The 23,119-nt window shown below is 41.2% G+C and overlaps 1 protein-coding gene across 1 annotated transcript; it reads left to right on the forward strand.

Moving 5' to 3' along the window:
* The first annotated feature begins 2,000 nt into the window (after nucleotides 1-2,000).
* On the forward strand, nucleotides 2,001-22,915 carry MPC1 (mitochondrial pyruvate carrier 1). The gene is made up of 5 exons (XM_036768082.1): nucleotides 2,001-2,187; nucleotides 15,841-15,844; nucleotides 18,742-18,838; nucleotides 21,676-21,808; nucleotides 22,344-22,915. The coding sequence occupies exons 1-5, from the start codon at nucleotides 2,117-2,119 to the stop codon at nucleotides 22,366-22,368; spliced, it is 330 nt and encodes a 109-aa protein (XP_036623977.1). The 5' UTR covers nucleotides 2,001-2,116; the 3' UTR covers nucleotides 22,369-22,915.
* The last annotated feature ends 204 nt before the right edge of the window (nucleotides 22,916-23,119 follow it).

Raw genomic sequence — 23,119 nt, forward strand, 5'->3', positions numbered from 1 at the left:
GGCACTTTGCTACTTGCTTTACAAATATCATCTAATTTGATCCTCCCCATGACTCTGTTCTGTTTGATCTTGGATGGTGGGACAAACAGCAGGATCCTATTCAGGCCAATGGATTAGCTAGGTGGGTGCTAGAGCAAGTTTCTGGGCGGGAAGGTGCTGTTATGATGAGGTGGAGGTGAAATGGCTTAGTCAGGGTCATTTGGCTAGAAAAGGGTCAGAGGCTGGCTTTGAACTCAGGAGATGGTGGAGTGCTTAATATTTGTCTTTAAGTGAAGGGCTATTAGTGGAAGAAGCTTTATACTTGTTCTACTTGACCCCAGAAAAAAGAACTAGGAGCAGTGAGTGGAAAATTGCAAGTGAAGTCAACAAATATTTATTAAATGCCTACTATGTGCCAGGCTATTTGTTTTGCAAAGAGGCACATTTAGCTTGAAGTTACGAAAAACTGAACAAACCCAAATGTAGAATGGGGTGACTCTGGAGGCATTACATTTCACCTCACTAAACATCATCACATAAAGGCTGAATGCTCACTTGTGAAAGATATCGAAGCAGGGATTGCAAAACCAGGACTCATAGATGAACAACTAAGCATTTGTGCAATATTGTCTCAAGAGATTAAGACATTTTCACCTAAAAATCAAGAATTAAAGGCCCAAAGAGACAAAAGACATCTTCACCAAGTTTATTACTTGGTTTCAACCAAAACAACCCGGCTTGTTTAATGATATCGTTGCTGATAAGAAAGGAATGTTTTGAGTGTTGACAATTTCACTAATCTTTCTGTCTCCCCCAGGGCATAACAGGACGTGGCATATAGGGTTGCTTAACAAATGTTTGTTAAATGAATGAATGAGTAACTTTGGGGTTAAGGTAGTTTGGTAGGTATATGCAGGGCTTGGGCATACTTCCTAGAATTCTTCCATTGGAGTGATAGTAGGGACCCTTATAAACTTTGGCACCACAATCTCCAGTGGATTAAGAGTGCTAGGCCTGGAGTCAGGAAGACCCAAGATCAAATAAGGCCTCTGACACTTAGTTTAAGATTCCTGACCCTGGGCAAGTTACTCAACCTGCCTGCCTCAGTTTGCCCATCTGTAAATTGAGGGTAATAGGAGCGCCCCCCTCCCAGGGTGGTCGTGGGGATTAAATGAAATAGATGTGCACAGTGCCCGGCACCGAGTGAGCGCTTTACAGAGACGTTAGCTGTAACTGTTATTATCTTCGACAAGCTGTCCTTTCACATCGCGGTAATCATAGTTAAGCGTGGCTTTTGCAGTTTGTCATAAAATCGCTTTTAAAACGTTTCGAAGTCAGATCGCTGGTTTGCAGTTAATGTTGCAGGTTAGACCTTCCTCCACCGCTCCCCGCCCCCCCACCACCACCACCACACGCACCCCGTACATTTTTCCATAACTATTGACCTCTGCTCAGCTGGAGGACATGGAGGGTCCGGGGGGAGGGGGCAGCAGCCGCTGGATTCAGATTTTAGGGGACACTGCGAAAAGGTGAAAACCAGGGCACATGACCAGGGGGCGGGGGAGGAGGAGGGGGAGCAGCGCTAGCGCGAGGAGCCTGCTCAGCCGCAGGAGCTCCGCAAGGGCGCCCTTCAGGGAAGACAGCAGGAACAATAGCTGGGCGGGATAGCGGGGCCACCTAGCAGGCCGCTAATTGGGGAGCGGACGCCGCCGCGGTCGGGCAATGGGTGGGGACCCGCTGGTTCAGCCAACCCCGAGAGCCCGCCGCGGTTGTCGCCCCGCCCCCTTTTCCTCCCCTCCTCCGGGAGGAGGAGGGGGCATTCCCTAGCAACCTTCCAAGAGGGTTCGGCGGTGCTTTACGGCCCCCTTCCCTCACCCACCGACGGAGGGGAGGGAAAGGGGCGTGCGGCGTACGTAGAACCAATCAGTCGCCCGCTCCTGCCCCCTGGGGCTAATCACCCGGGAGACCTAGGAGTGAGGAGGGAGAGGGAGGCTGCCGTAAAGCGCGGGCGGCGCTGTGGTGAGGCCGCTACGGTTGGGGGTAGTGGAGGGGAGCTTCCTGCCCGTCCGGGCCGGGTCGGCTGGGTTGTCATTGGGGTAGAGCCGAGGCGGCAGGGGCGGTAGCAGCAGCAGCAGCCATGGCGGGGGCGCTGGCGCGGAAAGCGGCCGACTATCTCCGGAGCAAGGATTTCCGGGACTACTTGATGAGGTGACGACGGAGGGTCCGCGGGAGGGGGAGAGGAAGCCCCCAGTCACCTCCCAGCCCTGGTCCGTCCCGGGTGGGACGAGTGGGCGGCCGCCACGGCGTGAGACCTGCACGGCGGCTGCACCTGCCCGGGCTCGTTTCCGCTGGGGCTGACTACCCGGAGACGAGGGGGAGCCCCCGCCGGCGTTAGTGGAGCGCTTTTTTCTGGACCTAGTCTGGCGCGCGGAGGTCCGCAGCCCGGGTCCAGCATCCTCGCCCTCGTTGGTTTGTTTTACAGATGGGGAAACTGAGACTCCCAGCCTCCAACGCCAAGGCTAGGAAGGGTCAGGCGGAGCCCGGACTCGAGCTCCGGCGCGGCTTACCCCGGCCGGCGGGTGGGGGGACGCGGGGGCGGAGGCGGTCCCCTCGCAGGGCTGGCGGAGGGACTGGGGTACCTTTCCTTCCGGGGGGTGCTTCTGGGCTGTTTCTCGGGGTGACCGGAATCCTTTCCAGCTCTCACAGCGGCTGCAGCCTGAATAATAGGGTCATATATTTAGAACTGGAACGGACTCGGAAATGGACAGGCGAGGAAACTGAGGCACGGAGGGCTTAAGTGACTTGCCTGGGCTCACACAACTGTTTGCATCGAGGGGTTCAGCGACTCGCCCCGGGCGGGCACCGCTAGTAAGAGCGGGAGGAGGGGTTAGATCCTGGATATTGACCTGGAAGGCCCCTGAGTCCAACCCGATCCTTTTACAAAAAAGGAAACTGAGGCACGGAGAGTTTTTTTTTTTTTAAGTGTCCGAGTGGGATTTGATCCTGGATATAGACCAGAAAGTAGTCAAGACCGGTAGAGAAAGTACTTTAGAGCCCGCGAGTCCGGCCGGCTCGTTTTACAGAAAAGGAAACTGAGGTATGGATAGGGTTCGGTGACTTGCACCGAGTCACGCAGCTAGGAGATGTCTGAGGTAGGATTTGAACCCAGTTCTTCCTGACCCAAGTCCAAGCGCACTATTCCTCTAATAGACGATGGGCGTCGGGAGTGAATGTCCGGGCTCGGGGAGGGAGAGGGGTGAAGATCGCGGTGCTGATTGTTCATTTTCAGGCGTCTTCCCCACCCCCAAAGTACCGGTCCGCTTTGGGCCTTGGGCTGAACAACTTTGCACGCAGTTTAGCGTTCCGGGGCAAGGCTGGCTGATGTCTAGTCGGTCCCCTTTAGTGAGGAATTGCGTGGCCCTCTGGAAGCCTGCCCAGCCCACCCCCGTGGCTCGTAACTGAAATGGCTTTGAACCTGTTTATCTTTCAAAAGTTAAGAAAGAAAAGTTGTGTGTGCTGGCCATGTTGTGCTAAGCTTTATTTTGCTAGGAAAAGCGCTTATTGGGGGAAAAATTTCAGATCTATATTTACATGCTTGTTACGAGCTTGTTAACTGATTCGCAGTTTATCAGTAATAATGGGTTATATTTTGTATAGGTTATCACGTTGGCCCCGTGAAATAGATGGTAGGAATTGTTCTGTGCCCATTTTATAGCAGAGGTCTTGAAAATGTAAATTAAGTTAATACTGGGTCACTGGCTTGTTAGGAACCAGGTTCGGAAGTCCAATACTTTTAGATAGCCCCCTGTTTAAGGACTTTTCCTGATCTCTCTTCGGGATGGGTGGTATTTCCCTTTCCACCTCACTTTGTATTGAGTTCACGTATACTTTGCATTTACTTCTTGGTGTACATGTTTTATCTCCTTACTAGAAGGCCTACTTTTTTTATCTTTTCATCCCTGAGACCCCCTGAGATTCCCAATTCCTTTGAATTGAATATCCTGTGGGTATTGAGTCCTTTATACTATAAGGGAGGTCAGGTTTCCCATGCTGGAACAACCAGACCTACAGATGTAGGAGGTGGCTGGAGGCTCTCCATGGAGATGGAACTGGCCACCTGCCAGTTATACGCTCTTCATTCACCAGGCACACAGGTGACTACATCAGGATATGTGACTGGTCTTTTCAGTACTATAAAAAGTCATCTATTGACCTTGTTTTTGACCTCAGCCTGCTCTCACACTCTCAGGTCCCAGCCGATGAGGGGTTTGAGAACTGCAGGGATGGACACCAGCCCAACCCTTACGGCAAAATGGGACCAACCCTGATTGTTTTACAAGTCTATTCTTTATTTAATAGAACTTTACATTAAAATGGAGGGGAGCATTATTTTATCTTAGCTAGCTAAGCAGTCTTTATACTATATAAACTGAGCACTTGTATATGGTGTAATTTAGAAGAACTCTACATACCACTCTTTGACTCTTTTTCTCCATCTTTTACATATTTCCTTTTACATTGAAAGGACATTCAAGGTGAAAGGCCCCGTTTGACCTTATCTGTTTTCAGCACCCATTTAACTTTCATTTGTAAGCTTTTCCTTTTGACATGTCTAGCACAATGAAATTACTCCTTAAAAAGATGGGGAATCATTTAGGAGCATAACTGATATATAGAAATTTGGTTGAAAAACTAGGTGAGAACTGGCTTTCTTTAGTAGCTGATTTTGAAAACAAAAACATGTAAATTGGTGAGAGAACTTCAGAGAACTCTGCCTTGGCACTGATCTTAGCCCCAAGGGCATTTTACAGATATGTATTGCATTTATACAGTTCAGTAAATGTTAATTTTGTGATTCTGTATTTCACTGGAAAATACTATAGTATTAATTTGAAATACTAGTAGATCTCTAAGAAATGTGATGCACCCTCTCTTGTGGAACTGTGAACTGGGGAGCAAAAGCTATTGACTGTCGATACTTCCATATCCCCAGATGAAGAAGAAGAAAATATTCAAAAATGCTTTTGGTGGTGGGAGGTTTTGTTTTAAATTTCAAAAAAAAAAATGAGTAGTCCTTTTGGAGGAAGCAGCCTAAAAATTAGGGAGGGAAGGGAGAGAGAAAGCAGACAGGTGTCTGCTATTGAAATAACTTACAGCCGCGAATGCTACTTTAGCTGTTTACTTCCGTAGTTTTTTTTTTTCTGCCAGTAAAATGAGGCACTTATGAAGTATATTGAAAAGGTGACATATAACAAGTTTTTTTTTTACTATTGGAAGAAGTTTGTTATATCGTTTAAATGAAAATATTTTCCATTCCTTTGTTGCTGCTCAGTTGTGTCCAACACTTTGTGACCCTATTTGGAGTTTTCTTGGCAAGGATACTGGAGTGGTTTGCCATTTCCTTCTCCACTTCATTTTACAGATGAGGAAACTGAGGCAAATAAGGTTAAGTGACATTTACGAAGGGTCACACATAGTGAGTGTCTGAGGCTAGATTTGAACTCAGGAAGATGAATCTGCCTGACTCCAGGCCCAGCATCTATGCTCCGAGCCACCTAGCTGTCCCATTCCTTTAGGATCTACCTGTTTCTACTACTAGAGAATCTTACACTTCTATTTAATGCTTTAACTAAAACTAATAATTCTAGAGCTGAAAGATATCTTGGCGTTTTTCATATGAGGAAATTGATACCTATGAGGGGGTGAGTGACTTGCCCAATGTCATACATGTATCATGGGAAATATGTCTTATTCTTAGATGAATTTTTTTTCAAACAATTCACCTTTTGTAATATTTTCTCCACTTTTTTCCTAATAGATTTTTCAGGAAGAGACTTAGTGTTGACAACAATCATGTAGAAAGGAAGATTTCTAGTATTATAGTTTTTAGGAAGAAGAATGAAAAATTTGAATTCGAAATGTAAAATTAATTGGTTTTAAAGTGACAAAATGTGTGTTGTAGATACACACAGATGATATGGTGATGTCAAGAATGGAGATGTTTTCACAGAGTAGTAGTTTAAGAATTGTAAAGGACCTCAGTGGCTATGTAATCCAACCCATACCTGAAAAAGAATTCCCTTGAAGTGTCTCGAGGCCTTCCCGTACCAGGGCAACCAGACCTTGACTGAGTATGACTTCATTGTTGGTGCAGCCTATGCTTTGTGTGCCATCAGGGCACTTCAAGATAACCAGAAAAGACTTAGCTGATTTGGGGTTTAAGAGGAGTAGTGTAGGGAACCCCCCCCAACTTCTTTTTCTAGGTCTATTTTTTAAAAAATAGAAACTGCCATCTCTGAAAAGACTTTTCATCTCACCAGTCTTAACAGGACCATCCAGACCTTTGTAGCAAGAACTCTTGATCATTTTGAAAGTATGGCTTTAACCTCTGGCTGATAGCATTAGGTGCTTCTGCTGTCAACTTCTGTTGGCGGCCCATACTTTGAGAAACACTATTTTAACTGAAACTCTTGTTTCTTTCTGTGCTGTGACTTTGCTGTAACATTACTCCTTTGGGTTTCTAAAACTTCTAGCTTCTGTTCTTATTTATTATAAGATGAATTTCTGCCAGGTAGGTTGCAGTACCTGGGCTGATTCCATGGTAAAAAGAATCAGGTTTCCTATAGATATGGTCAGCACAGTATCTCGGACACAGACAATAAATGTTTGTCTTCAGTAATAATCAGATAATAATGTCTGTGCTTTATGGGTATTCTCATTTGAGTCTTACCAACAACTCTGTCAGGTTAGGTGCTACAAATGTTTTCGTCTTCCATTTACAGATTAAGAAACTGAGGCCCAGCCAGGTTCCTCTGTAATTTTTACAGTGTTCTACAGGATTTTGCTTAACTAAAATCCCAGTCTAAACCAGAAATTTTTAAAAAGTCTATTTTTAAAAAATAACACGATGTTTGTTAAATGGCTATATGTTGGGACCCACAAGAACCTCTGCTCCCAGCCCTCTTTTTATGCTGGCTCCTTTGGCTTCAGTTACTTTTATGAAAATGACTCCTAAATCTATATATCTAGCCTAATTTCTTTCCTGAACTCTGGTTCTGCAGACTTCATCTGCCTGTTGGACATTGTATGATGCAACTTCCTTTTCCTGTCAGGAAGCTCCTCCCACCACATGTGACTTAGGCTTCCTGTGACATAAGCAGGTGACATGGCCTATTAATGGGTGGGAAAGATCTTCAAATCTAAATTGCCACTACGAGACCCCACTGGTGTCCCAAACAACTCATTGTTTTCCCCTTCCTTCTCCAAATGTCCCTATTTTTGACAAAGTTACTCTCCTGGTTACTCAAGTTAACATCCTCTTTGTCCCTGCCTCATTCTTAAGTGCCTATTTTGTGCTAGGCACTGGGCATATAAATATGACACTAAACAATTTCTGCCCTCAGGAACCTTACATTCTACTAGGGAGAGTCAACACGTTTACAGATCGATAAACACAGGACGTGTGCCCCCCTCTCCAAACCAAACCAAATATAGTGTGATTACAGCTGGGGGGGGGGGCGAGGAGGAGGAGAAGGGAGCACCGACACCTGGAGGAAGCTAAGAATTGAAGAGGGGAGCTGGTGATAAGAGCTTTGCTGCCATGGGACACAGCCTGTGAAGAAGCAGAGACAAGACCCGGGATGTAGAACGGCATGTAGGCCTGTTCGGCTGAAGCACAGAGTACATGACAGAGGGAGTCTTATGTAACCAGCCAAAAAAGGCAGGCTTGCTCCATGGAAAGGGAGATTAGAGCTGAATAGGGTGACATAAATGGATGTGAGAGAGTGGGAGGTGGTGCCCAAGAAAGGGAGCTGTGGCCTAGTTGGTCTGATGCTGATTTATTGGGATTCTTGGTGGAAGGTGGGAGAGGAAAACACGTGCAGCAGCATGGCAGTTGACAAGATGTCCACACTGCTAGGCCTTGGTGTCCTGATGGGATGGATAGGTGGAAGAATGACGTTCTGGCCCTCACCTTACCTGGATTGTTGCAGAACCTACTGTTTGGTTTCCGTATCTCTAGTCTTACCCTCCGTAATCCATCCCCCACTACCTGCCAAAATAATTTTCCTAAAACAGGCCTGATCATGTTACTCCCCTACTTAAATCTTTGGTTGCTCCGTGTTGTCTCTGTGATGCAATACAGATGTTCCGATGTTTGAAGCTTTCCTTGTTATGGTTCCCCCCTAACTTTCAAGATATAGTCCATAATTTTTCATTTCATGTGTTCTACATTCCAGCCCAGAATTGGGTTACTACTGGTTCCTGAATTCAAGATACCATATCAAATGACCATTTACTTCCTTTTATGTGCCAGACACTGTGGATACAAAGAAACAAATTAAGAGGCTCCTCAAGAAGCTTTTAGGCTATTAGCATAACACCGGTAAGGCTTAATGGGGGAGGAGCACTAGCACCTCCCTTTTCCCTGTCTTTGCACAATTCCTGCTCTTCTTCCTTCCTTCCTCTCCCCAACCCCCCCCCCCCCCCCCCCCCCCCCCACCGCGTCCCCCCATGCTGTGTTTTGTTCTCATCACTGCTTCTTCTAATCACTGTCTTCCTTCCAAACACAGCTCAGGGGCTACTTCCAACGTGGGGCCTTTCTTAATCTCCCTTATTTGATCACGACTGCCTCTCAAAGTTACTTTGTACTTTTACATATATATGCACAGGTCATATTTCCCCAGTAGAATGTAACTCCTTCAGAGCAGGCACTATTCTGTTTTCTCTTGGCAGTAGCAGCCATTAATAATCGATGGCATATAGTTCTTTTGGATTGGCAAAGCTTTTACATGCATCATCTCATTTTAGATTCACAACCTTGGACAGTAAACGCTATTATTTCATACAGATGAGGAAACTGCAGTTAAGATGTTGAAGTGACTTGTGCAGACGTGCATAGCCAGTGAGCCTCAGAGGTAGTATTGGAACCCAGGGCTTCTGCGAACCATGCCATTCTCCCACAGGGTCTTGTACATAGAAGGAGTTGAATAAATGTTGAATCTAATAGTAAAATCCTCGGAATTGTTGTGTATTAGTAAAGAAACTTGGAAATTTACATTACAAGAGTCAGCATAATATATAAGAAAAAAGAGAGAACTGGTTCGGAATTCTGACATCTATTAACTGTGACCGAAGGCAAATGACTTCACCTTTTGGTTTCTTCATCTGTAAATTGGAAATGACAGTACTGGTTCTGCCTTCCATATAAGACTGTTGTGGGCAGAGCCCTGAGGAAAGGCCAGATGCTGATGTTTTCTGAGTGTATGAGAGATATTAGAGGCAGCTAGGTGACTCACTGAATAGAGTGCTGGGCCTGGAGTCAGGAAAACCTGAGTTCAGATTTGACCTCAGACACTTATAGCTGTGTAACCCTGGACAAGTCACTTAACCTTTGTTTGCCTTAATCCACTGGTGAAGGAAATGGCAAACCACTGTAGTATATTTGCTAAGAAAACCTCATGGACAGCATTGGCATGGTCCATGGAGTCACCAAGAGTAGGCCATGGCTGAACAATGGCAGATGTTGGACAGGGCTTTTAGAACACAGTATCTTTAGTTTCTTGGGTTTCGTAATATTCTGTCCTTTATATTTTCTCTCTCTCCCCTCTCCCCCTTTCTTCTAGCCCATAATTTTGGACAATCGAAATCAAGTAGATTCATTCTAAGTTGTTAATCTACTTTTTTTTTTCTTCCACCTTTGAACATTTCTTTTCACACGCTGCTTATACCTATTAAGAAGGGAGAAAAGAGCAGTCATTTTTTCTTCCCCTTTCCTATTCTGTATTTGGTTAAGAAATGAGAATGAGGATAAAGAGTAGTAGTTATTTCCTTGGTTAAGTTGCTCCAGCTCTGTGAGGTTAGTGATTCTAGGTTTGTTTACTCACTTATTGTAGATACCCTGGTTTTGGTGCTTTGGAATTCCAACATGAAAATTTCAACCCTAGGTATGCAATGAGGTTCCAGAGACAGGCTTTCTCTGGTAGGGCCCAAATCACGTAATATGTACTTATAGATCGAATAATCCTTTGTATCATATATCTATAAATAAATCTGAAATGAATGTGGTTAGTGATTTCATCACTCTCAAGTTAATGAGCTGTGCTAATTTTAGCTGCCAAGTTTCCACAGTATCCTCAAGAACATATTGCTGTGTTCTAGACTAGAGGTCAGGATAGAATGATAATGAAAGACCTAAGGGAGATTCTGAGATCTTTCTAATATCAGCAAGGCCATTAAAGATTCACAGGATGTGCAATGTAGATAGGTAACGTAAAAGAGGAAATATAATGAAAAGAAACAATCAGCTTATAGTCAGAAGGTCCAGATTTGAGTCCTGGCTTCAAAATTACTAGCTATGTGAATTGTTCAGTTGTATCTGACTCTTCCGTGGCCCTGTGTTTGGGATATTCTTGACAAAGATACTGGAGTGGTTTACTGTTTCCTTCTCCATCTCATTTTAAAAAGGAGGAAGCTGAGGCAAATGGGGTTAAGTGACTAGCCCAGAGTCTCACCGTTAGTGTCTGAGGCCAGATATCTGAATCAGGGAAATGGTCTTTCTGACTCCAGGCCTGGCACTCTATCCACCCAGCTGCCTCCAGCTAAGTGAATATGGACAAGTAATTTCATCTCTCTGAGCCTTAGTTACATTTTGTGGTGAAAACTGTTTGCAACCATAAAGTATCATATAACTGAACTACCTTTTTCCTCTTAAAAGAACAAAAGGCCAAATACCATATACTTCTTTTCACCTTTCCCTCATCATTTCTTCTATCCCTTCTCTTATATCCTATCTCTTGTACTCTCATGCTTTACATTTTAGTGTAAGACCTGGGAATTTGAAATTTGTCTTTTCAAACAGGTGCAGGAGTTCAAAATTCCCTTGGAATTGGAAGAAAAGATGGGCTGGTCATGATGAGAGATGGCAGATGAGAGATTGCAATCTGCCTCATTGTGAGAACTTAAAAATTGTTGAAACCACAGATAAAGTTCACTGTTGGAGAGCTGAAGCCTACTTACCCTTAATATCGGACCAGTTTCTTTTTTAACTGAAAAACCAGAATGAAATGCACTCCCTCCCTCCTAATATCTAATCAGTTATCAAATTTTGTTGGTTTTACTATCGCAGTGTCTCTTGGATCCATTTCTTTCTCTGCCAGCCCCTCTGCTAGCACTCCAGGCCTCTTCAGCACCTATTGGAATATTGAAAAAATGTCTTCACAAGTTTTTTTATCTTTCCTTTCTTCCTCCCACCAGTCCTACCTTCGTGCCACTGTCAGACTAGTCTTCTTAATGCACAGATTGGTCATGTCAAACCTTTTCTTAACGCCTTCCAATGATCCTCTGTTGTTTGCAAGTAGAATTGTCTTCACTCCTTAACCCACTGCTTACTGACCTCTACAGTCTGCCTCTACCACTCCTTTTCCTGGCTGTTTCCTATTTCTCCTGCCATGTACTCTGTGCTCCAGCCAAATTGTGCTGTTCACCATTCCCTCATACATGCACTTTCCCATTTTCTCATCTTGTTTTTTCCTCATTTTCTTCTTCCTCTGCCCTCCTTTTTTTGCCTGTTGAATCCCTACCGTCCTTTAAAGACCAAATTGAATGTTATCTCTTCCGTAAAGCTTTCTATGATTTTTCCCCAGTCAATGATAACCTTCATTCCCTCATAGAACTTGGTACTTTTTGTGCAGTTATATACAATTTTATATTTTAGTTATCTATATGTATAGTCAATGTACAACATTCCTGCATTTAACTTTTGCAACTTCAAGCATTGGTGTGATTTTATTAGTAATCTCATTATTTTTGCATTGCCAAGCATCCTGCCTCCTCCACTGCCCCTGCCTGCGTGGGGGCCTGGGACTCACCCCAAGGGACGTGCTTTTCATTTGGGTAACACACAGTTCAGCCCCAGAGGCAAAAGGGAGATTAGAGATGGCTGGTTTCCCCTTTTCCTTTTTTACCTCAGGCTTCTCCTGACTTTGCAGCTTCTCCCCCTCTCCCTTCCCCTACTGGCTCTGGACCCTAGCATTGCCTCTTCTCTCTCCTACATTTTATGGTTATTTTGTGGTTACTGTGTTAGGAAAACAGCGAATTATAGAATATTTTGTTATAAAGGATTACATGCAGAAAAGTGCATTTTCAGCAATCTCTAGCAAAGGGTTATAGTTTTGGGTGGTAATGGGAACCTAACCCCCTGTTTCCCATAACTTCAATGTATCAACATTCATGGTTTTGACTTTACTCCATTTTCTGGGAATATTACCCCTGTGAAAGTTGAGGATTGAGTATACTTTTGTATACTGTAAATTTGTTGAGGACAAGGTCTATATGTCTTCTAAACTATTTATCTCAGTTTGTAGCCTAATCCCATACATATAATAGTCATTTTATAAGTTGCTTCTTTGGTAGAATATAAAAATTATTTCTGGAAAAGAAGCTAAATATTAAACCACTGTATCATTTGCTGTTTAAGAATTTCTTTTGAAACCCCAAACTCCCAAGTTCTCAGTATTCTGAACTTACTCCACATTCCTAGGGTGCTAAGACATTAATCCCCTGCTTCATCTTGCTATCCAAAATACAGTTACCAAAGATCTACAGATTTTGATTTTTAGAAAAATTCATGTCACCAGTTTTCTGTTCAAGTACAGGAGAGGTAGACGTGTGTGTGCGCGTGTGTGTATACTTATGTAACTGTGTGGGTGTGATCAGAAGGAATCAGAATATCTGAGATGGAAGAAACCTTAGACAGGTTCCCCACGCACACACCTACACGCGTAATTTTCCAGAGGGGAGGGAAATGTACTCTAAAGACCCCCAAAGTGGTTTCTGCCCAAAGTCACACTGCTAATTAGTAGCTGGGATGGCAATTAGTAGAACCCAAGCATCCAGACCTAGTGTAATGTTCTTCCTGCTATATCAAGTTGCCTTTTTCTAGAAATAGGTCCCTGACACAGCAGCAAGTGTTAGTGGCTTCTAGCAGTGACAACACCTAGAAGATGAACATAGTCACTTGCTAGGTCCACAAAAAGAGATTTTTACTTTGTTCCTGGGATCTCAGGGTAGAATAAGTGGGAAGTATTACTATCCTCTGAGTTGAGCAAGTATCCCAGAACTCTCCATACTGAGATGATATACAGTCATAGAGTTAAAAAAGTGGTTTTTGTACCATTGTAATCATCTCTATACCCAGATTACACTGTTTTTAAAAAACTGGTAGTACTTATTTTAGTTCTCTTTGAGAGAGACAGATTGAGAGTTGAAGGGAGAAAAAATTTAGAGGCCCTTTTCTAAGATGATTCATGTGCACATATTAAACAATCGTGACAAGTAAACATCATTTTAATTCTTCATGCTGAACTCTATAAAATATGCCTGCATACTTGTCACTTACCATTTTTCATGCAGTGATTCTGACCTTTGCTGTGAGTCGCTTTCTCTTCCCTAATTGATTATTAAGATTAGCAGAATAGTAGTGGTACAAAAGGAATGTATTAAAATTTTCCAGATTGCTTTCTACTTGCAAACATTTTTGTTTTGATGTTTTTATTTAAATGACTCAAGGTCATATATGTGTTTGTATAGTAATTTTCACACATACACTTATACGTTCATTAGTCAGTATATTCTTCCCCCTCAGATTATCTTGTATTTGCTTATTTATATACATGCTGTATTCTACCACCATCACCCCAAAAGTAGAATATAAGCTAGTTGAGGTCAGGGACTGTTTCACTCTTGTGTTCAAGTCCACAGTTCCTGGCATATAATGTTTTTGAAGACTAGACAATGTTTTGTACATGATAAATGCTTAGCAAATACCTAAGTTGTATTGGATTTGGAAACGATTGCAATCTTCAAAGCATATCATGTGTGCAAAACTATATGTACATATATAATTCACGTTAACTTGATACTTGCAACAACCCTCTAAGATTGGCAGGACAAATATTAGTTTCTTCATAGATTAAAATTAAAGTCTCTAGTTCAAATCAAGCAGCTTATTAGTGGCAAAATAGAGACTGGTGCCCAAGTCTTCAGATCCTGAGTCCAGGGAACCCTGATTTATAAGACCAGGGTGACTTCTTTATTGTGCTGCTTAAAGTTGCAATTACTAGAAGTTGCAGTTGCCAAAGTTCTTAAGTTGCAAATTTGAAGTTACGAAAATTCTGCTGCAGGGCAAGTGCAAACTTATTAGCATGTTATCCTGCAACTGAGAAGGGATTGATTAATTGTAGTAGGGAATCAAGCTATGATGGTCCAACACTGTCACACACTTGTTCAAGGTTCTGTGTATAAAAATATACTTTCCATGTAGCTGTGAAATACATAGCTTCTTGCTTCCCCCAAAGCATGACTTTAGATCCTGAACAAAGATATTTGGATTGTTGTGTTATAATGGTTCGCTGTTCTGCGTAGAAGGGCAGCTATGTGGCACAGTGGACAAAACCCCAGGCCTAGACTCATCTTTGTGAGTTCAAGTCCAGCCTTAGGCACTTACTAGCTGTGTGACCCTGGGCAAGTCACTTAACCCTGTTTGCCTCAGTTTCCTCACCTGTAAAATGAACTGGAGAAGGAGATGGCAAATCATTTCAGTACCTTTGCCAAGAAAATGCCAAATGGGGTCACAGAGAGTTAGACATCACTGAGGAATGACTGAACAGCAGCAATAAGGAGTTCTGGCTAGATCACCTTGTGGGATCTTATATTCTAATTGGCTCCATCTCACCTGCAGGACAGTGTGCTATGTTTGAATTTGTGGGGAAACAGAATTTTTGTCATTTCAGTTTGTTCTGTCCCCCTAAATAGCATGGCTCACATGCTGTTCCGGTGTGCTTGATGTACTGGCATCAAAGTGGTTTAGTGGAAAGACTGCTGACTTGGAATAATTGGATGAGGGTTCAAATCCTAGTTTTGTCTTTTGCTACCTGGGTGACTTTGGGCAAGTCACTCCTTCACTTCTTTGGGCCTCAGTTCCCTCATCTGTAAAATAAAGGAGCTTTACTAGATGACCTTCAAGGTTCCTTCTAACTACTGTATGGTCCTGTGAAAATATGAACCCTGTTTGAAATGTGCTTTTATTTTTCTTTCAAAATTTATTTATTTATTTTCTTTAAGTTTTTCAGCATTCACTTTTATCAGCTTTTGAGTTCTAAATTTTCCCTCCTTTCTTCACTCTCCCCTCCCCAAGAGGGCATGCAATCTGATAATAGGCTATACATGTGAAATGTGCTCTTAAGTGCTGCTAAGACGGTGACAATTTATAACTATTGATATCTAATACTTATGATAAACACAAGTTATAGAAAATTGAATGCATTGTGAATACGCTACTGAGAATATTTTCTAAGTATGAGTTTTGTTTTACTTGTTCTTTATGCCTTTGCTATAGCCACAGAAGTGTTGGGGGAGGGGCATACAGAACTGCCACAAGCAGTTATTACAGAAATAAAAATCAATTCAGTATAAAATTTAGAATTTGTTTTAAATGTTGACTTACTGAATTAGCAGAAGTTAGGTTGATTGGTTGCATTGAAATGCAATTAGTATGATTAAGGCTATCCAAATCTACTTTTATGAGATAGCTTTTCATAATAAGCATTCCACATATATAAGATAGTAATATTTTAACAGTTGTCTTCTCTAGATAATATCAAGATAACCTTTTTAAAGCACTTTCCAAAAAAAATAAAAGAAAGCTTGACATATTTAAGGCCAAATGGCTTAGAACAATGGCACAGATACACCTGTGGGGCTAGGATTAACTTATAGATCCAGTATTTTTCATGAAGCAACTGAACTTGTTTTTTTTTTTTCCATGTTTCCCTGTTTGAACTTCGATGGCCACTCCTAAAATAGTACGGTAAGAAACCTGTTTGTACTTCATTTCAGGGACTTACAGATTTACTTCATTTTCAAAGTTATGGACACCTGACCTGGCTCCCTTTGCCTGAGATAGCATATCTAACCACCTTGACTGGTGAGTTATGGAATAAATTTGCCCCCAGTTTTACCTCTTTTCTTTTTTTAGTCCATTCTGTCTTGACTTCTAAGGAGAAGCGATTCCCAGATAGTAGCTTTCCCCCTATTCCCATTTATGTACAGAGATCTTACAGTAGTTTACATTTTCACCAGTTAACTGAACTCTCCAACCAGTAAGGTCAGGAAAAAGGCAGCAAAAGTAGGAGATACTTCTTTTTCCACAGAATTATTGCTTGAGTTATACACTTGAGAATCATTATCCAAAACATTACGCCATATATTACAGCATCAGCTCTTTTAACACAGAGCTATGATTACATAAGTTTTTTTTTATCTTAAAATATGTTTCTGTTCTGAAGTACTAATGATAAAATTCCTTATTTTTCCAGAGAGTCTGGTTGCTGAATGTTTTTCTGAGTGAGCATAGATCTTACATATAGTAAGAAAAGAATTCAGATACAGTATTTTGTTAGGAAGAAGCCATGCATAGTAAAACAAAAAGGTTAGATGATTTAGGGGTCCCAAAATGAAATTGCTTTTATTTTTAATTTAGCTCACTGGTAAAAAAATATATACATATATATATCTGTCTATCTGTCTGTCTCCTATCTATCTATCTATCTAGTTTCACTGATTTAGGTAAAGTGTAGCTGTGGACTATTTACTGCTATTTCTCAGAATGGAAATATCTAGAGAGTGGTATGGAGTGGATATTAAACTGAAAAAACTTACAAAGTCATTTTGTGACATAAATCACAAAGAAATAGAGCAATGTTGAGGCTAAGTACCTTTTATTTTTAGCATATAGAAGTTAAATTCTTTCACTGCCTTCTCCCTCCATTAAATTTTATGTGTGTATGTTGTGTAACTATATGTTTATGCATATGTACGTAAACAAAAAAGTATTTGCAAAATAGATTTCCAGAAATTATATCTTAGATGATCAGCCTTAGCCCCAAGAAAACACTGAGCAGTTTTATAAAATGAATTGTAGAAATCCTGTGTAGTTTTTTCTCCACGCTCATCTGTAGGTAAAAGATAATGCCAACTGTATTTTTCTACATTTATGTGATTGGGGACATTAATTGCTTTATCTATACAGTAAGAATAGGCAGACAACTTCACATCAGTAGTAAGTTTTACAGACTTTCTTTTTCCTCCATTGTAGCTATTTTATCAACCATAAATCTTGGAAACATCAGCTTAAAAAAAAAAAGTCTTGGCCATCTCTGCCCCGTGCTGCCAGAACCCCCAGCACAATGTGATGCAGCTATTTCCAGAGCCTTCCGCCAGCCCCTGACTTCAGATATCTCAAGAGAGACCAAGGTGTAGAGCCACACGCCGCAGGCCTTTTCTGTCTTAGCAGCAGTGTCTGTGGCAAGAGGCAAATCAGCAACACACCCCAGGGAAGGCCAGCAGCGCTGAGCATCTGCCTAGGCAGGCTCACTAGGTCTTCTAGTATCCCTGAGTTCCTCAACAAAGTGGCCACTTGGAGAGTCAGTAAAGAATGTAGCAGAGGAAGAGAGATGCAGCAGAAAAAAGAGGAAAATAAAATAACCCAGGTGGAGGAAGGCATGATGACAAAAAGGAAGACAGAATGAGAGTTGGAAAAAAGAATGGCCAAAAAAAGATGTGGGGGGAAAAGTGAGTTGGAAAGGGAGAAAGCCTGGGTAGATTGGTGGGAGGTTAGGGAGGGAGGGGGGTGGAAGGAGGAAAAGAAAAGATGATCAGAGGATGCTCATGCAAATATAAGGACTTTTAGAAGTAAGTCTCACAAGACAGTAATATCCTACCACACAAAGAGTGTGACCAGGTAACCTGTCAGGCTCCCTTCCATCACAGGTTTTATGACAAATGGTTATTTTTAAACCAAATGTGTCTTTTCACAGATTCTTTTCACCATCCTAAATAGTGGTCTTAAAATTAAGATTCTAGGTGCTTGAGTCTTTTTAGGGTTTTTTCCCTTAAATTTGCAAGCTATTTTTATATTGGTAAAAATAGGATCAAAAATTTTACTAACTGAAAGTAAAATACCTACCATTACTTTGACCAAATCTCTAACAAACATTGGTCCAAATAGTAATAATTAAAGCAAATTATTTTTGTTATTTCAAAAACTATTAAAAAACTTTTTGTGTAGTTGACAATTTGGAGGTATTGGAGGTACTAATTTAAGTTCTTGGAATCTCATAGGAATATCACATATAAGAGATGGAAAATAATTTATTTTCTTGTTCAGGCTATTACTTACGAAAGTATGTCTGCTTTGGGTTATACATTAAATAGTTATCAGAATAAATGTGTGAGTGAAATCCCATAAGGCTAGGTTAAAGGGGTATGTTATATTTTTCCAAGAGATGAGACTGCATGTACTATTAAGAGGCTGACAAATCTTCATTCCTTCCCAATTTTTAAATGGGATGGTTAAGGATGATTGAGTGGTGGCCTGCCTAAAGATTGGTTATGAGTTCCCAAAGCCACTTCCAGCTCCAGATTAAGAATATAAAAACTTCAGGCCCATATTTATGTACTTTAGCAACTAAATGTCTAAATTTTGAACACCATTGAAGTAATGCTAGTAATGAAGGAAGACAGATTAGATGTAATGAGACACTTTAGAAGTAGGAAATAAAGACATTTTCACATTGTTAGTTTTATAAAGTAGGAAATATTTAGAGACATTTTAATAGTAATGTTACTTTTGAAAATAGGAAATAATTTAACATTTCATAGTTTTGACTTGATTCTTGTTCCCCCTTTTTATTCATTGTTTTATAGCACTTTTGGGGACCAGTAGCCAATTGGGGGCTCCCCATTGCAGCCTTCAATGATATGAAGAAATCTCCAGAGATCATTAGTGGCAGAATGACATTTGGTAAGAATGTGACACTTGAATAACTAGAAAATTGACATGCTTTACTAGGGGTGTCCAGCCTGTATTATACTACAGTGTATCAAGTTAGAAATGCAATTTGTTGTATGTTGGGGTTTTTTGCTTTTGTTTGTGTTTTGGTTTTTGGTTTTTGCTCAGGAAGGAGGGAATTGTGGTGTGTAAAAAGAGAAAAAAATATTTGCTAAAAATTATCAGTCTTTTAAAGTTTATTTTGACATCTTTCAAACAAAAGTATATGTTGCTATTTAGCTTACTTTGTAGTATCTTGTAAAGTCTAACATTGCAGTCATTATTAGAGTGGAAAATGGCACTAAAATAGTACTGACACGGAGGAAACATTTTGCTCCTATTTGAAACGTTTTAATTACATTTTCCTCCCTTAATATTCTTTTAAGAACTAAAGTGGCTCGAACGTCCAGTACATTGAAATGATGAATGGGTCTTTTTTATACTGATATTCCCTTTATCAAATATTATAGACATCATCTTTGCCATAAAGTTTGAAAATGTTACAAATAATTTAAAATTATTTAAAACTTTGATCATAGGATCTGATTTTGAGTTGGAAGAGATCTTAAAGGTCATGGCATCCAACCCAGTCTGAGACTCAAAGGTTAAGTGCCTTACCCATGGTCACACAAACATTAAGTGGAAGCTCTTGGTTCTGAAGACAACTTCATTGTTCTTTCCACTATACCACACTATTTTCATAGAATTATAGCATTATTCCCCAATTGAGAAATGTTTAAAGGATATGAACAGGCTGTTTTCAGAAGAAGAAATTAAAGATATCTATAGGCCTCGTGAAAAAATGCTCTGGATCACTACTGATTAGAGAAATGCAAATTAAAACAACTCTTAGGTACCACATCTCTGCTGTGAGATCGGCTAAAATGACAAAACAGGAAAATGACAAATGCTGGAGAGGATGTGGGAAAATTGGAACACTATTACATTGCTGGTAGAGTTGTAAACTGAGCCAGCCATTCTGGAGAGCAATTTGGAACTATGCCCAAAGGGCTATAAAAATGTTCATACCTTTTGACCCAGCAATTCCACTTCTAGGGCTGTATCCCAAAGAGATCACACAAGTGGGAAAAGGACCCATACGTACAATAATATTTATAGCGGTTTCGTGTAGTAGCAAAGAATTGGAAATCAAGGGGATGCCCATCAATTGGGGAATGGCTGAACAAGTTGTGGTATATGAAGGTAATGGAATACTATTGTGCTATAAGAAATGGAGAAGATATGGACTTCATAATAACCTGGAAAAACCTACACGATATAATGCTGAGTGAGCGGAGCAGAACTAGGAGAACATTATACACAACCAAAGATTTATTGATTCTGTGATGACTAACACTGACAGACTTCGCTCTTCTCAGCAATACAAGGTTCAAAGACTACTCCAAAGGACTCATGAGGGAGAGAGCTGTCTACATTCAGAGAAAGAACTATGGAGTCTGAATGCAGATTGAGGCAAACTGTTTGCTCTCCTTTTTTTTTTTTCTCTTTTTTTGGCTTTGTTTCTTCTTTCTCATGATTCACTCCATTGGTCATAATTCTTCTTTACAACCTGACTATTGTGTAAATAAGTTCAATGTGAAGTTATATGTAGAAGATATATCAGATTCCATGCCATCTTGGGGAGGGAGAGGTGAGGGGGAGAAGAAAATCTGGAACTCAAAATCATGCGGAAATGAGTGTCAAACTAAAAAAATCTTAATTTATTAAAAAGAAGAATAAAAGTACAGACTGTTCCTAAAAGAAAAAAAAAGAAAAAAGAATTATAGCTTTAGAACAGAAGTTCTAAACCTGGGGTCTATGAACTTGGTTTTTTGAAATATTTTGATAGCCTTATTTCGATATAATTGGTTTCCTTTGTAATCTTGTATATTTTATATTTTTAAAAACATTCTGAGAAGGGGTCCATGAGCTTCCCTAGACTGCCAGAGCGGGAAGGGGGTTTGTTGTTTAATTGTTTCAGACTCTCATTTGGGGTTTCCATGACAAAGATACTGGAGTGGTTTGCCATTTCCTTCTCCAGCTCATTTTACAGATGATGAAACTGAGGCAAATAAGCTTAAGTGACTTTGCCCGGGGTCACACAGCTAGTAAGTATCTGAGGCCAGATTTAAACTCAGGAAGACTCCACTCCTGTCACTCTATCCACTGCACCTTTTTTTTTTTTTTTTGGAGAGGGGAAGGCAGTGCAATTGGGGTTAAGTGACTTGCCCAAGGTCACACAGCTAGTAATTGTGTCAAGTGTCTGAGGCCGGATTTGAACTCAGGTCCTCCTGACTGCAGAGCCGGTGCTCTACTCACTGCACCACCTAGCTGCCCTCCACTGCAGCTTCTAGCTGTGGTGAAGAACTCCTGCTTTGAATGTGGAGGGGCCATGAGCGTTCTCTTAGTCTAACTTCATTTTACATTGAAGAAACTGAAGCCCAGAGAGGTTGAGTGACTTGCCCAAGACCACGTAGTTAGTAAATACAGAATGTCAACATGAGCTTCCTGGGCATGACTATATACTCATGCTTATACTATCTAAGAAAACCTTGGTCTCCAAACACTTATAGTGATCATTAATAGGAATAATTTGACATTGTGCCCACCACCAAATTTTTCTAAGTATTATTAAGAAATAAACTAGTCAGTGCTGGCAGTAGTGGTCAGCTTGCCTCTCAAGGTAGTGACCTGCCCATCACTGGAGGTATGTAGGCTGAGAGCAGATGACCATCAGTGGGAGGTGCTCATTCGTTACTCTCTGCCATCTGGCCGACTCACAGGTTCTCTTCTGCTGCTTTTTTGCACAGCCCTTTGTTGTTATTCTTTGACGTTCATGAGATTCGCCTACAAGGTGCAGCCTCGGAACTGGCTCCTCTTTGTATGCCATGCTACAAATGAAGTAGCCCAGCTCATCCAGGGAGGACGGCTCATCAAACACAAGTAAGCCATTAGTTTAGGAGGGAGAAGAAAGAATCTGAACCCTGAACCAACTGCCTGTGGCAGGCATGCTTAGAAGTTTGCCAGATGCAGTAGGGCCCTTGCACAGTCAGGAGACAGGGCCTACCTAAGTGCTGAGAGGGTTTCATTTAAAGTTTGACAAATGATGCAGCCTGATTTTTTATGATGCATTAACTTTGTAAAGTAATTTTTTTTAAACAGCCCAGCCAGAGCCATCCTGCATTTTTATAAAATTGGGAATTTTAATGAATATTGGTTTAGAAGTATTCTTGTTTGGGTCTGAATTGGACCCAAATATTAGATGATTGTCATGTGATCTTTTGGGGGCGGGGAAGGCAGGGCAATTGGGGTTAAGTGACTTGCCCACGGTCACACAGCTAGTAAGTGTGTCAAGTGTCTGAGGTCGGATTTGAACTCAGGTCCTCCTGCCTCCAAGGCTGATGCTCTACTCACTGCGCCACCCAGCTTCCCCTTGCCATGTGATCTTGATGCTCACTGATTTTCTTTTTCTTTACAGGATGAGTAAAAAAGCCTCTGCATAACAATGGGAGGAGGGGTTGTACCTGCTGCAGGGACAGCATTTCCAGCAACAGCTGCTGAGTCACAGATTCCATCATACATGGTCTTGCTAAGGAAGACAACAGCATCTTCTCATTAGCCAGACTTACTTCTTTAGAAAGAGCCGAGAGTACCTAAAATAACTCTTTGCTGCCTTACAAATACTTAACATATTTTCTCTTTTTAAAGAATAGTTCAAATTATGCAACTAATTTAATGGTCTCAATGATGGTTTTAATTTTAATAATATGTATATTAGCTCCCGATCATGGAATTTATCTTATAAAAAACTGAAGAGAACAAAGCTTATGACTTTGAGCACTTTGGTACACAGAAGATTTGGTTTGTTCTGTAATAGTAACAGACCAACTAGTGGTAGTTGACCACATAAAAAAAATTATTTCCAATGAAGTAATTGTTTGAACCAGTTATCTGTGTACTTCCATGCAGTATGTATGATCAAAATGCTGTAACTTAATTGCAATAAATCACTGAAATATTAAATTTCCTCTGAGGATATTAACTTATTAATTTCTCTGTCTTCATTCCCCTTGAATTTTTTGGAACATTCAGCACCATCTAATGGTATAGTACCTGAGCTAAATCTTGGGGGAAAATATTCAGAAAGGTAGGGGTGAAGCAGTATATTACAGAAAAGGGAGACAGCCCATTTGCATGCACAGAGGTGGGAGAAGGAAGACCCAGGAACATGGGGAGAATGGGCTCCATTTTTGC

The sequence above is a fragment of the Trichosurus vulpecula genome, chromosome 7, assembly GCF_011100635.1.
Source record: "Trichosurus vulpecula isolate mTriVul1 chromosome 7, mTriVul1.pri, whole genome shotgun sequence".
In the NCBI taxonomy this organism is placed as follows: domain Eukaryota; kingdom Metazoa; phylum Chordata; class Mammalia; order Diprotodontia; family Phalangeridae; genus Trichosurus; species Trichosurus vulpecula.